General features: G+C 38.8%; 1 protein-coding gene across 3 annotated transcripts in view; it reads left to right on the forward strand.

Moving 5' to 3' along the window:
- Cpq (carboxypeptidase Q) overlaps positions 1–15,912 on the forward strand; it is a 400,620-nt gene that overhangs the window by 273,788 nt on the left and 110,920 nt on the right. For all 3 annotated transcript variants that reach the window (XM_048457233.3, XM_048457231.3, XM_048457232.2), the window contains one exon: positions 12,381–12,472. In XM_048457233.3, the coding sequence (XP_048313190.1) occupies positions 12,381–12,472 (92 nt within the window). The remainder of the gene's footprint in view (positions 1–12,380; positions 12,473–15,912) is intronic.

Consider the following 15,912-nt stretch of genomic DNA (forward strand, 5'->3'; position numbering starts at 1 on the left):
AAAAATCTGGGATTCTAGGTGAGTACTCCCATGCTCACCATGAAGTTTTCATGTAGCCAGTGACATAATCAAAGTGAGATTTTTAGGATTCATTTGACAAAATTTATACAGAGTTTTGGGGGAAAAAAACATCTAGTTGATAACACAGCAAGTCAGGGATCTTAATTCTGGCTGCTACATGGGATGGAAGGAGAGAGTTCTGAGGACATTTTTGTGATTTTATTCTTTTCATGGGGAGATTCCCCCTGGCAATAATATGAAGCAGTTACTTTGGAAGATGAGTTAATATTGAAACACACTGAAAAATGAAGTAATACCATGAAATGTCCTTTGACTGAAATGTAAATGTAAGAGGAACAAACAGTAAAAATTCTTTATTGTGATCACAGGTAATAAAAGATTAAAAGATTCATGTTTCAATAATGTGCAGATTCCTTCACAACTAATTTTCTACACAAGGCAAGTCTTTGAAGCTGCAGATAGCGTGTCCCCTATTATGAAAAACAGGAGCTTTTGGAAGAGGTAACAGAAAAAGATTAGTGACTACTTCTTCTACAAAATGCATATGCTTCCTTTCTGCTGCGTGAGGCTGGAAAGTTGCTACTTGTATGTGTGTGGAACTGAGTTACTTTTTGATAACCCCTGATCTGAGGCTGTTGTCCTTACTCCTACAGCTTCATAGTCACACAAAAGTAAAATGTATAAGGTTGTATTGCTAGATACACATTTATGAAGAAGTTTTTGTACTACTTGTACTTGATTTATCACTTTTTAAAATTGTGCTGTATGTAAAGCTCCTCAGTAGTTGGTGTTTTGGGCAAACAGAACGCTTAGCAAATATGTAGTGCATAGTTCAAATCCATCATTAAGCTGCCTCTCACTTTCTCCTTACTGATGAGAACAGTCTATGACAGGGTAAAAGGAATCACATATGTTTAAAAAAAAAAAGGCATCTAGATCAGGTCTGTGATCTCTACCTGGTACCAACATCTTAAAAATAGGTTGATGAGAAAGCCCTAGTGTCAGGAAATTTCAATATCTAATCTACATGGGAAGTAGAAAAAGACAAAACCTCCTGAGTAAACTGGAAACCTGGGGATCATGGGAGAGGGCAGAAGGGGAGAGTGGAGGAAGGAAGGGGAACAGGGAAAAATATATAGCTCAATAAAAACAATTTAAAAAAAGTAAATTCACATGTTTTAACTCTAGTTGGGCATCATATCAAAGCCCAACATTTGTAACTATCAAGTTATGTGTATTAAAGTGTGAAAGTTTCTTTATAATAGAAAAGTAGGTATGAGACACAGAAAAAGAGAAGAGTTGAGATTTACAAGTTTGCATTAATTAAAAGTGGGTAGTCTCATATGCAGTTTTAAGAATGTAAATTAGTTATCTGTCTTTAAGGCCTTGGTGGCATAGAGCAATCATCATCATCATACTAATCTTAAGGGAAAGAAAGGAAAGAAGGAAGTAAGGGAAAGAGAAGGAAGAGAAGAAAAGGAGGAAGAAAGGGAGGAAGAAAGAAAGAAGAAAGGAAGGAAGGAAGGAAGGAAGGAAGGAAGGAAGGAAGGAAGGAAAGAAAGAAGGAGGAAGGAAGGAAATAAAGAAGGAAGGAAGGAAGGAAAAAAGAAGAATATTGAAGCTGGGCATGGTGGTGCATACTTCTAATTTCACCACTCAGGAGAACTAGGAGAACTGCCTCAAGTTCAAGACGAGCCAAGGTAAAGTAAGTTCCAGGCCAGAAATGACTACATAAGAACACGCTGACTCCAAAAGTAAAATTAAAAGCTAAAAATGGCAAGTGTTTATATCATTTAGACTTGGTATTTCTATTTTTAAAAGCTTGACCACTGAGTAAATACCTTAAATATCAATTATCGATCAGCTAAAAATAATAAAGGACTGTTTTCTTGAATATTATTGATTGATAGGACCATATATGCCATGATTTTAGTGGAAAATGAATGCAAATATATATTTAAATATATATAAATAACTTTTTATGTATTTGTAAAATATTGGATATATATATGTAAAATTTATAAAGAAAATAACAGTAAATTTATGAGGTTTTATTTAGTTTTCTTTAGTATTAAATTTGCAAAGGGCATGTATTGAATTCACATTAAAATTACCAAAGTGTAAACATAGAGTCTGTTTGAATTTAAGATGGAAAAATATCTATAATTTAAGTCCATTAGATAAGAGAAGGATCTCCATGAGCATTATGCGTTTATTTAATGACTGGATCAACAAGAGCTATTGAGGGACTACACTTTGACAAGACCCAGCTGTGCTATAAAAGAGAGCTATAAAAAAGAGCTGAAGCAGTTGTGAAAGTTGAAGCAGACTTAATCACCTGGGCTACTGGAGTGTTTTATCCTGTGGTTTTCAGACTTGGTAGCCTGAACTGAGTAGGTACAACATGCTTCAGATTAGATGACAAAACAACACCCTTTATTTATCCTTAATAAATACATTCAATCTATTTAGCAATTGATTAGTATTTATTCAGCATCTTTTAAATACTTGCAACATGTCTAGGCTACAAAAAGGGAAAATAAATAAATTTCAGAAAACTAGTGATACATTTTGAAGATTACTACTTAAGTGTTGTCTTTTTTTGTTTTGTTTTGTTTTTGTTTTTTCGAGACAGGGTCTCTCTGTAGCTTTGGAGCCTGTCCTGGAACTAGCTCTTGTAGACCAGGCTGGCCTTGAACTCACAGAGATCTGCCTACCTCTGCCTCCTGAGTGCTGGGATTAAAGGCATGTGCCACCACCACCCGGCTTTAAGTGTTGTCTTAAAAAATGAATTCATAAACCAGGTGGTGGTGGTGGTGTATGCTTTTAATCCTGTCACTCAGGAGGCAAAGGTAGGTGGTTCTCTGTGAGTTTGAGAGGCCAGCCTGCTCTACACAGTGAGTACCAGGACAGTCAAGGCTACACAGAGAAACCCTGTCTTGAAAACAAATGGAAACATATATAAAATTCTACAAAAACTTCAAGAAAGAACCAGTCATCCTTTAAGTTAGAGAAACCTTCTCTGAGAAAGTAATACTAGAGATGTATGTACTTGATTGAATGCCTATGCACTGATAAGACAGAAAAGGCAAAGGGGGGTTGAGAAGGGAAAAAGAATATATGCAAGGGGTCAGTGATCTGAAATAGCATGCATCGTGGTTTAAAAGAAAATGGCCCCCAAAAGAAGTGTCATTATGATGAGGTATGGCTTTGTTGGAGGAAGTGTATCACTATGGGGTTGGGCTCTCAGCTACTTCTCCAGCACCTGAACAATGCCATGCTCCCCCATGTCTTAGGGCTTCTATTGCTGTGAAGGGGCACCATGACCATGACAACTCTTATAAAGGAAAATATTTCATTGGGGCTGGCTTACAGTTCAGAGGTTTAGTCTATTATTTACATGGTGAGAATCGTGGTGGCACAAAAGCAGACATGGTGCTGAAGAAAGAGCTGAGAGTCCTCCATCTTAATCCATAGGCAACAGGATGTAAACTGTGACACTGGATATAGCTTGAGCATAAGAGACTTCAGAGACCACCAAGGTGATGCACTTCTTCTAACAGGCCATTGCTCCTAAGAGTGACAACTTCTTGGGGGACCATTTTCTTTAAAACACCACACTGCCATGATGATATGGACTAAATCTCTAAAATGTAAGTGAGCCCCAGTTAATTTTCTTTTATAAGAGTTGCCATGGTCACGGTGTCTCTTTAGAACAATAGGAACCCTAATTAAGACAGCATTTATTGCATATTCAAAACTGATAGGAAATGTAATATAGCCCAAGTTGAGGATGAAAACAAGAAGTAGGCCATGAATGAAAAACTGAGTTAGCTTATAAGTAGCTAACACATAGCCACTAGTGGCTTCTGCATTACCAATGATTAATAGTGGTTTCCTGGCTATTAGAGTCTAATCACCATAATGAGGTAGGACTGTTGCTTTGAGTTATAGAAAGTATTAGGTGTTATTACCTGTCCCACAAACATAAATTATAAATATCACCACATTGTTTAAAGATGCTTTGAAGGTTGTCACTCAAGCCTCAATAAGGCTTGTCAGCAGGAAGTCTGAAATGCTCTCCTTAAGTTTCTTCCACCACCCCTGAACTGCTCATCAATCCTGGGTCAGTTGCTGAGTCCCAACTTGCCTTGTTTACATTCTTATCCTCAGCTGTTGTTTCTAGTCCTTACTGCTGTGCTTTGTTGACTGGACCGATAGGTGTTTACAGAACTATTGTCAAGACAAGTGAGGCAGAGTCCTTCCCCTGGAGACTCAGGACCTATTGTGGAGAGCCATGCTAATAACTAAAACCCTCCTTCATTAGGGTCGCTTTAATTCTGTATTTGCAAGACCATACATATAAGATTTTTTAGTAAGTGTCACCTTGACCTAACAAATCTCTCATCTGACTCTTTCACCCAAGGAGAGAAAGATGGGGAACACCAGATTTCCCTCCTAGAAGGCCTTAGACTCTCCTTTGGCACACTGACTCTTTCTTCCATTGTCTATGCTTTCCTCAACAAAACAAAATGCAAATTGTGGTGTTCAGTCCCAGTGGATACATATACAGAACAACCCCCACACCCAAGGCTCAGGGAACATTGCAAAAGAGGGGGCAGAAGAATTATAAAAGCCAGAGGATCGGGGAGCTAGCTGTGAGAGTATGCCTCCTAGTAATGTCAGAAGCTATAACCATAGAGTCTCAGCAATATAACTGCCCAAACATCAGTTGAACAAGGGGAACACCAATAGACACTTTAAAGTGGATGGGGAAGGGACATGAGGCCCCAACCTTATGCAAAGAATGAGCTACAGACAACTAAGGAATGCTGAGAGTGGAAGAAATAGTTTTGTCCCAGTGAAGAGCAACCAATTTGATATCCAATAACAAATGGTCAGTCCTGAAAACATGCATGCAGTAACATATACAGACTAAACAAGTTATATTTAGGAATATATATATTGCATGTGACAACAATTAATGCAAAAAGAGGCCATGAACTTGAGGGACAGCAAAGAGGAGTGTATGGGAAAGTTTGGAGGGAAAAAAGGGAAGGGTGAAATGATGTAATTACTTCATAATCTTTAAAACTGAAAGAATGAAACAAACAGAAAAAAATCTATTATGATGCTGGAGAGATGTTTTGACAGTTAAGAGAGCTTGTTTGTCTTGCAGAGGACCTGGGGTTCAATTCCCAGCACCCACATGGTCACTCGCAACTCTCCATAACTCCAGGTCCAGGTGATCCAAAGGACAAGCACACAGACACATACATACATTCAGAAAAAAAACCACTCATACACATAAAGTAAAATAAATAAAATCTAAACAAACATTACAAATGTTGCCTTGACCCAGGGCACCAATAAAGTGCCTGATTGCTTTATATTTATATAACTAAGACAGAGACAAAGTAACTATTCCAAGAACAAAGGTCTTTAAAAATCATTCTTTGCTCCTTCTTGTAAAGAATAAGTTCAATATTCTTCCCTAGAATAATTAATCTTTGTCCACTCCCTATTTTTAAAAAAATCAATGATAATGTTCTCATCTATTATATGACAAATTGTCTAACTTGCCTAATGTGGAAATAGAGTTTCACCCCCATGCATTTAGCACAGTCTGCTCCTCCAGTCCAGATGCTCCCAGACCATTATTTATCTCTGTAACTCGGACGCAATACATTGTTTTTTGCGGGGGGGGGGGGGACGGTAGGCTTTGTCTTCCAAGCTACTAAAGGAGGGGCAGAGGGATTGAACACCTAGTGCATTTGTCAACTAATGTGAGTGTATTTCTGTAAGGGCCACTATGCTTGCTCTTCAAAATCTAGTCACAGAAGGCAGAACTTAGGTAAAGTTCCAAAGAGAAGGAGACAGTAGAAAGTGGGTGTGAGGATCATAGTTTCTCTAGAAGTCAGGCTTTGAGAAAAGAAACTACAACACGTATTAATTTTAGTTTTCTGCTGGAAAGTCATTTGTTTGGCTTCACCATTTTCCTCATATGACTATAGAGCAGTCAGTTGACCTTTTCAATTCATTAGTTTAATGATAATAATCTCCCAGCTTCTTTGCCTTTAAATTTGGGAATAATAAAACCCAATATCAGGCATTTTCTTTTCATCTTTTGTTGTAAGTGCTAATCCCCAGTATACTGCTTTTTGAATTAAATGAAAATGAAATGCATGTATATCACATTTTATAAGCCCAAATGAAGTTTCGTCAAATTATTGGCAATAGTTTATTTTAGGAAAAAAGCCACAGATCTGTCAGCTGTTTGACATGCAGTGACATACAGATACACATCAGAAATCCAATGAACGGCCCATTCTGCGGTGGAAACTCGAAAGACCTGAGGCCTGGTGGTCTTCGTCCTCCTTTGGTTCATGTGCTGGCTTTGCACTAGATCTGTATCCAGTGAGCGCCACCCAGAACTGGGACATGGCATTACTGTGCCTGAACTGTCTGTGCCCCTTCCTTCCAGAGAATTTGATCTTTGATCTTTGCTGCTGCCGTTGATTTATTCCTATCATCATTGTGAATACTGCCATTTTATATACTTATGTGGATTGTAAAGCTAGCTTGGGGTCAGTCTGGTGGTTCAGTGAGTTAAGACACTTGCCTTTAAACCTGGTGACCTGAGTTCAATCCCGGGAGCCACAAGATGGAAGGATAAAACCAAATTTCTAGGTGTAGCATGATTAATAAAAACTCAGAGACAGATGTTGGTGTTCAACCTGAAGGTCAGAAAAGCAAAACAGCTAGTCACTGGCTCTTACCTCTACCTCAGTCCAAAATGATCATTCTGCCTCCAGGAATCTCAGAATAAGACTGAGACTGAGAGCTGTTTCCTCCCATTTTATAATCCTCTTTTGTTTGGGGATTAAGGGCATACATCACTACTGCCTTGTTTCTTTGGTGAGCTGGTGTGGCTACTAGAATTAAATTTGTGTCATTGATGCCTGGTCTCTAAGGCTGGCCAGTGTGGCTGTTTTACGTCTCTGATCCTCAGGCAAGATTTATTGATTAAAATACAAATGAAATGCTACTACACCGAGTAGTTGTCTTCTGATCTCCATATACATGCTTCGGTGTGTGTGTGTGTGTGTGTGTGTGTGTGTGTGTGTGTGTGTGTGCATATGTGTATGTGCATGCACACAATAAATAAATACAAAGAAGACTGAAAAATAGCTTGGATAAGATTTTTATTTAGCCAAGTCGAAATTAAAATTTTAGACTAAATAAAAGTTTAAAATGATATATTAATCTCATCAGTGCTTCAGACAAGTTTAGCTTTGACCTCATGTATTTCTGACTCCGCTTTCTTTAGGAGTAAAGAAGTTGCTTGTGTTTATTTGTAAATGAACTTGTTCATGCAGATGTATGCATGCATCTCACACTAAAAGAGGCTGTGTTTTCTACAGGTTAAATGAAATCTGAGTTTTCCTTGACTGAGGATTCTCTACGTCAGACGTGTCCTAAGGCTGCTGAGGAAAAGGCATAGCAAGAGGTTTTGTTCTGGTTCTCCATTTGTGGAGACTTTTGTCACCAGGTGCAAAGACATCTAGAATTAGGCAGAGAAGAGTTAAGAAGCAATCCCTGAACCCTTTGTGACTATAACTGATGCATGTGTTATTTAACATTAACTATGATTGATACATGTGCTATGTAACATTAACTATGATTGATACATGTGCTATGTAATATTAACTATGACTGATACATGTGCTAGGATGATATATGTACTATGTAACATTAAATATGATACATGCACTGTGCAACATTATGACAGATACATGTGTTAGGTAATATTATTTATGTCTTATCCTATTAATTTTCTTAACAATCCCGTGAGATGATTATCATTTTTCTTATTATATTGAAGAAACTTCTGAGGCTCAGAGATGTTAGATAAGTTGCCTAACCTCACAGAAAATGACATGTTATAGCAGGAATGAGATACAGATCCTTCAGACTCCAGGTGGACAGTTCCTTGTGGATTTAAGGGATTTAAGAACCAAAATGCCACATTACATAAAGGGACAAGTCATTGGATGAAATTTCATTCTTTTCTCTCAGTTTGGTCTCCATCAGACTGTGAGAGTGAAAGGAGACTTCTGAGTCACTTAGATGTCTCTCAATCCCTGGATTCCTGTCCTTCTGGGAGCCCTCCACTCTGAAGTAGGTGCTGATGTTCCTAATGACTGTTGGGTATCTCATGGACTCAAAGAGGCTCTGTTCATATTTTTTTTAAGGCCAGCTATGCTTATGTCCTTTGGAGACCTTCACATCTATTTCTTCAAATGGATTACTTCCATACTACCTTAATATGATGACATCATTGGCCCTCTGATCAATTTGACTAATCCTATGTGATAATAACTTTTAAATGGTGTACTCAATTACAGGGCTATTCTGAGCATCTATGTTGAAAGACATGAAATTTTTGTGTCCTGTACTGTCTGTTTATCCTTATTTAAGGAGTTCATCGTAATAATTTAGGGTACCATGTTGCTAGTAGGTGCAGAGAAATGTAAAGAAGTTCTTTGGTCTCTGTAAGGCTCAACAATATGTTATAGAGGTAGAAAGAATATAAGATCTGAGGAAAGGAAGAAAAATTGTGAATTGCCATCCTCTAGACAGGCCATAGTCCTTGAAATCATGAAATTACAGCTGCTGCAATGGCTTGCACTGGGTCTTCACAAGACTGGCGGTGTCATCAGCTAGTCTTGGGTGGCAAGGAGTTCTCAGTGTCCTCTGCTTTACTCATTATTGTACTATTGGTTGCTGACAGAGTCTGGGAGAGAAGAAGTCATTGTCCTCCGTTTTGAAACCACTGGTGAGTCTACCAGGCTCCAGTGGAGCTGGTTTAAACAGTTGGTCAGAAAACAACAAAAATGTGGGGAGGAAATTTGTAGGGAAAAGATGTGTGAGGGTGACCAGAGTCATAAGGAAATAAGAGAAGGTGGGGGGAATCAGAATGCATTACAGCCATGTGTGGAAAACTGGAATTTTTAGTAAGCTATACTAGTGCATATCACTCTTTCCTCCATTACAAGAAAAATGTTATTGGACTCATATAATCTTCAACTGCATCTGCGGTGGTTCAAATGTGGTTGGCTCCGATAAACTCATAGGGAGTGTCACTATTAGGGGTTGTGACCTTGTTCAAGGAAGTGTGTCACCACGGGGGTGGGTTTTGAGTTCTTTATACTCAAGCTACACCTAATTCAGTTCACTTTCTGTTGCGTGCAGATAAAAATCAAGGATTTCTTTTCCTTTAAGATTTATTTACTATTATTTTGTGTGTATTTGTGAATGTCTTCATGTGTATATACACCGTGTATTTCTCTGATACTTATGGAAGCAGAAAAGGACTTCAAATACCTTGGAATTGGAGTTCTAGTTCATTGTGAACCAAATGAAAAGTCTTCAACAAGATCAACAAGTGCTCTTAACCATTTAGCCGTCTCTCTACCTCCACCAAATATATTTATTATAAGAAAATAAAGATTTTTTTTAGCAATCATGACTATATTACTTTCTTTGAGAAGTTTGTTAGGTTTATGTGATGACTGTAATAGGTAATTGATTATGGAACAAATATTAGGTTCTCTGCCTCTTCTTTGCCAAGTGCTTAAAGACCTTGGTATACTTTCCTCTCTGAGTATGGAAGTGACCATTCTCCTCTGGGTGTGTGTGAAAGTGTGCTCTGTTCTGGACATCTATCATGTAGCTTTTTATTAATGTCAATTACATGTCTGCTAGAGAGTTTTCCTCATATGTCACTCCAGTTATCTAGAGGAAGAATTATGGCACAGGTCTGTAATATGATCTCTTCCTGTCAAACAAGAAGGCTGGGGTTGAGGCAGACCAACTACTCAGTAGTTATATGGCTATCACCCAGCAATGGCAGGCTTTACTAGATATATCTGCCTTTTTTCATAAATAAAATCTTTCCTGGAAATGAGCTAGAAGAAACATTTTAGGAGGACATGTAACTGGGAAAGTAGCTTTGAATTTTATCCTACTCAACACATCAAGCCTTGCATTCATTTACTCATTCACTCACTAGTTCTGTGTGTACCTACTGGGTGCTAAAGTTTGAGAACTGGAAACATAGCAATAAATTAAAAAGTATAAATCAAGCTGGAGAGACAGTTCAGCAGTTAAGATCATTGGTTGTTCTTCCAGGGGTCGGGTCTGGAGTTCAATTCCCAGCACCCACAAGATGGTTCACAGTCATCTTTTAACTCCAGCTTCACGTGACCTGATACCCTCTTCTGACCTCCATGTGTACCAGGCACACACGTGGTACCATAAATAAAGTGAAAGCAAAACATCCAAACACATGAGATATCATGGCCAGTGAATATGGTTCTCTGCGTAAAGACACTTCTGCCAAGCCTGACACCTGAGTTAGTGCCTCAGGACCCAAATAGTAAAGAGAACCAATGGGTTGTCCTCTGATCTCTACTGTCTTGGCCCCACCATGCTTGTAATTATAAATAAATAAATAAATAAATAATCTCTAAATCATTGACTCTCAGACGCTTGTAGTATTTGCGATTATGATCAGAGACATAATATTGTCTGGCATCACTTTTGCAAAGATTCTTCCAGCCACAATGTGTAGCATCATCTAAGGGAGGGAGGGTGTGAAGCAGCAAGATGAACGAGAGGTGTCTGCAGCAGTCCAGGTAATGGGGCTGGAACTTTGGACCAGAGCATAGCAGAAGTAGTGATCTGGGTTCTATATAGACTTTTATAGGAGCCACTAGGATTCTCTGAGGAGGTGGTTTGTCCTGGCTTTCTCAGGAGCTCAGATCTGCCTGCATCTGTGACCTGTGTTCTTTCACCTAATGCTTCAGTGTGAAATGATTTCACAGCTATATTCACTTCAAGCAAACTGGAGCTCTTTCCTGTAGGACTCTTACCACCAGGTTTCTGCAAGGAGAGTCTGTCAGTGCCTGGAGTGGGCAGGATGGAGCTTGATGTCTCAGAAGCATGTGTTACCCAGACTGTGGCTTGTGGGAAGCAGTGGGCATGTGGTTATACCTGACATTGGTACCATGGAGGCCTCAGCACCACCCAAAGTACATCGCAATCATCCCTAACATTTCCCCTTTGCTATTTACCAACACTTATCATGTCCAAGACAGAGAAATTTTAATTCTTCGTAGAAAAGTGGCTCATTTAAGGGATTGTTTTATAATACTTTTAAAATTGATAAAATAGCTTCCTGCAGTTAATGATTACTGGACAGACTTGGTAACCCAGAAAAAAGGTGCTAGGAGTGACAGGTCTACCATTAATTAAAATATTCAGAATAGAGGCAAAGGCACTTCAGCTTACAATGGTGGATGCATCTTCATTATAAGCTGAAAAATATCAACAGTTCTCAACTTGTAGGTTCCAACTCCTTTAGGGTCAAATGACCCTTTCTAAGGGGTCACCTAAAACCATTGAAAACACAGATATTTAAATATATTACGATTCATAACAGTAGCAAAATTACAGTTATGAAGTAACAACAAAAATAATTTTATGGTTGGGGTCACCACAATATTGAGAGCATTGATGGTTATTCCTTGTGATCATGTGACTCACTAGGAACCCTGACTTGCTGCTGCTGTCCAGTAACAGGAGAAATGATCACACTGTTTATCTATAGTGCAAGAAAAAAACAAGCCTTGGAATTCAAAGTCGGTTTTCTATTAAATATCTATATATTGTGTTCATACAATCACATTTAAAAAATAGTAAGGTGACTCAGAGACTATCTCTACACATTGTTTATTGCAACTCCTTGTAGGGGCTGTCATGCTATTGGTGAAGTAATGTGATGAAACAGCAGGCTAATCGTTCAATTAATTTTCATTGACCTTGAGGGAATGGCTTTATATTTTCCAGTACATGCCCATGAGTAACCATAGACGTTGCATCAGCTTCTTAGTTATTACATTCTTAGGGAGAGCATGAGAAACTGTGCTGGTGGATTCAGATCAAGAGGCAATGCCTGCTCACCTTATCCTGAAGTACTGCTAAGTGAACTGGGTTCTGCTGAAGTCTCTGGAAAGGCTTTAAGATCATAGGCTTCTAATTTTGCCTTCTAGATATGGTATAATAAACACTTCACTGAACTTGACTATATACTGGACACTGCAAATTTTACTTTTGCCTTGCCCTGGAGGTTATCTCTGAAGTTGCAACTTTGTGTTATCATCCAAACTCTGAGATAGGGTCCATGCCAACAAGAGACAGATGCGTCTGATTCCTGTTCACCTCCATAGTGCAGACAAGGTCTCCACCATTTGAAAATCATTCAAACTGAAGAATGCCTTTTACTATTTTCCCAGGGCTGCGTCCAAAGAGAACACTCCGCTTGGTGCTCTGGACAGCTGAAGAACAAGGTGGAATTGGTGCCTCCCAGTATTATGAGCAACATAAGGTAAAATAACTCAGGACATGCAGAACACTTACATTTGCAATGTCAGCATAAACCAAAAGCATTGATTTGTATTTGGGTTTTTAAATCCTCTGGAATTGTCTATTTAAAAGTTCTTAGTCCTTTGTGGCAGGCTAACTCTGGCAAATACCCAATCCTACAAGTGAGAATGTCCTGGTGAGATGAAGATGCTATGTGAGGTTAAAGGGTCTTCTATTTCCTCATAACACTCATGGCCCTAGAAAGTACTCAGCTGTATGTTGCAAATTCCTTAGAGTCTTGTTTATTCTGCTGTGCTCACAACATGACAGGAAGCAATGGGTAAGCATTCCCTCCCCACTGAGCCAAGACCCCTGTGTTTGTGTCCCCAAACCTCCTAGATGTCCTAGAATGAGGAACCCTGTACTCAGCCAGCATCATCATCTTTATGGTGGTAGAAATGTAACAACTACAGATCTCTGATCTGGAAACACAGAGGACAGCCTGATTAGATACTAAATTTAGGCACAGATGGAGCCTGAAACAAGAAAGCTGTTATGGAAGGTCATAATTTTCTAATCTACGAAACTCCCTTCAACACTGAAGGGGTCAGAGTTATTACTGAGAACAGCTTTGAGAGACTAAAATATATGAGGTCTGGGAACCTCTGGAATAAGCTGAACATTTGCTCAAAGAGAAGCTATTTGTATGCCCTCATGTATACAGGGAAGAAGGTGTGCATATGTCTGTTGTTGCTGCTGCTTCTGATGATGATGATGATGATGATGACGACAACGACGATGCCTCCTGATGCTGCTGGCTTGTTCTCCCTAAATCTTGAGATTAGAAAAATATAAGGTTGAATGATCTAGATCAGACAGGAGTTTGCTTTATGAATTATGATTATGTCCTTTTATGCAATTTTATACAGTATTCATTTCTATGCACACGATTTCAGCTAATTAGAGCATGAGTTCAGGGTCATAAATTTAGTCAGAGAATAATCACTTACTATGCAAAAGGCTAATGAGTTATACCTAGCCTTTTCACTACAATTCTTTGGCTTCCAGCATTTCTTGAGATAAAAGAATTCCAGACACCTCTCCTCTGGTTGATGGGGAACTACATTATTATATCTTATGGTGGACTTCATTATTACCAAAGGATTATTCTGGATTAAGCAACATTAACCTTTTTGGAGCACATGGTATGTTCCATATGGTATGCTAAGTTTCATGGTCAATGTCATAACAGCTTCACTCAAAGGCTGGACAAGGTAATTGTGTTTGTAATCTTAGCACTCTGGAGGTTGAGTGAGGAAGATCGTGAATTTAGGGCCGGAATCTGCTACAGAGTGAGCCATTATCTGTAAAGAAACAACATAAAGCAAATTCACCTTGACCATCTAGGGGCTTGTACTTCCTTTTGTCAACTAGACACAAACTGGGGTCATTCTGGGAGATTAAAAAACCCATTGAGAAAATGCCTCCTTAAGATTGTGGGCAAGTCTGTAAGGCATTTTATTGGTTAATGACTGATGGGGGCGGGATCAGCCCACATCTCAGGGCAGGTGGTTGAATTATATAATCAAATAAGCTGAATAATCCATATGGGAGCAAGCAAGTAAGTAGTAACACCACTCCATTGCCTCTGCTTCAGTTTCTGCCACCAGGTTCCTGTTTTGAGGGCCTGTCTTGGCTTTCCCTGATGATAGACTGTAACTTATAAGGAAAAACAAAAAACAAAAGCATTTCCTCCCAAAGTTGCTTTTGGTCATGGTATTTTTATCACCATGATAAAACCTAGCTAAAATAAAACCATAATTTAATGAATGACACAGATCACTCTACACTGTTGAGGAATATTATTTTAAAATTTGTTACATTCGTTTCTGCTGTGGAATACTTGTTTACGGATGCAAAGATGTGCCTCACCCTTTTATGATTTTGTTTAACTTTATAAAACTGTGTTATCTGATTAGTCTAATAAGGAGCTGAACAGTCAATAGCTAGGCAGGAGAGAGAAATAGGTTGGGCTGCCAGGCAGAGAGAATAAATCGGAGGAGAAACCTAGGCTTGAGGGAAGAGCAAGTGAGAAAAGTAGGAGAGGAGGACACAGGGGCGAGCCACCCAGTCACATAGCCAATGGAGTAAGAAAGGAACAGAGATATATAGAATAAGGAAAGATAAAAATCCCAGAGGGAAAACATAGTTAAAGAGAAACAGGATAATTTAAGTTAGAAAAGCTGGCTAGAAACAAGCCAAGCTAAGCCTGGTTATTCATAAGTAGGAACAAGTCTGACACTGGATGTCAGGCCCCCAAAGAATAATTAAAAAAAACAATTACACTATGTTTACTGTAAGGTTCGTTAAGTCTTCTGATTAAAATACTAGGTGTTGATGGTGGCCAGAGGAGGGTCACCTATCATGACTGTGACGGACAATCAGGAGAAACTACACAGAAGAAATGACATCCAAGTTGGGATCTGGGGAGTGAAGAGAAGTGAGCAAAGGCAAAGGGGTGGCGGGAGTAGGTGACATCAGGCTTAGCAGAGGGAACTGTGTGTACAAAAGCTGGACAAGGGGAGAGCATGGCACCCCGAGAAATGGGAAGGGGTTCGGAGGGCAGAAAGGTAACACGGAGCCTGAACTAGACACTTTCTCCTCAGGGCAAGAAGAGGACCCAAATCATTTTTAATGAAGGGCTCTAAAATTCCATATATCTCGTTCTTCTTGGAAATGGGATTCCTGAATGAGCTACTCTAAAGCTTTTTTAAAAATATTTTTTAAAATATACTCTTCCCCAAGAAAAATATTTGAGTTTAAACTGTGGAAGATTTAGCTTGCAATTTCCTCACCACTGAAATTCTGAAAATTGAAGGAAAAACTTGTGCTCTGTGAGGTTTTAAGTTTCACTGTGGCCTACTAAAATGCATGAAATTAGTCAGAAATGACTGGACTTTACATTTCTAAGAAGTTGACAGGCACGCATACATACACATACACACACAAATATGTGCTTACACACATAAAAACACACACATACACAATTGTACACAAAACATTTACACACAAACATGTTCACACATGTAAACATACACACACGTACAAACATGTACATATGTAATCATACACTTGTACAAACACAAACATGTAAGTCACACATACACATTTATAAGCACACATGTATACACATGCATACTCACATTAAACATTATCATACACATTTACATGTACACACATACACACATGTCATACATACATGCAAACACATAATACATGTATACACAATACACACAGATCTACACATCACAATTAGACACATGCACACACACACACACACACACATCTACATACAAATCTATCCTGCCACTTGTTTATGTGACCTCAAGCTACCAACGGTTTATGTCTTCAGCTGGCAACGCAGGGCACTGAATGTTGCCCACAAAAATTTGAGATATTAGC

Source organism: Myodes glareolus, chromosome 19, assembly GCF_982192425.1.
Source record: "Myodes glareolus chromosome 19, mMyoGla1.1, whole genome shotgun sequence".
Taxonomy (NCBI): domain Eukaryota; kingdom Metazoa; phylum Chordata; class Mammalia; order Rodentia; family Cricetidae; genus Myodes; species Myodes glareolus.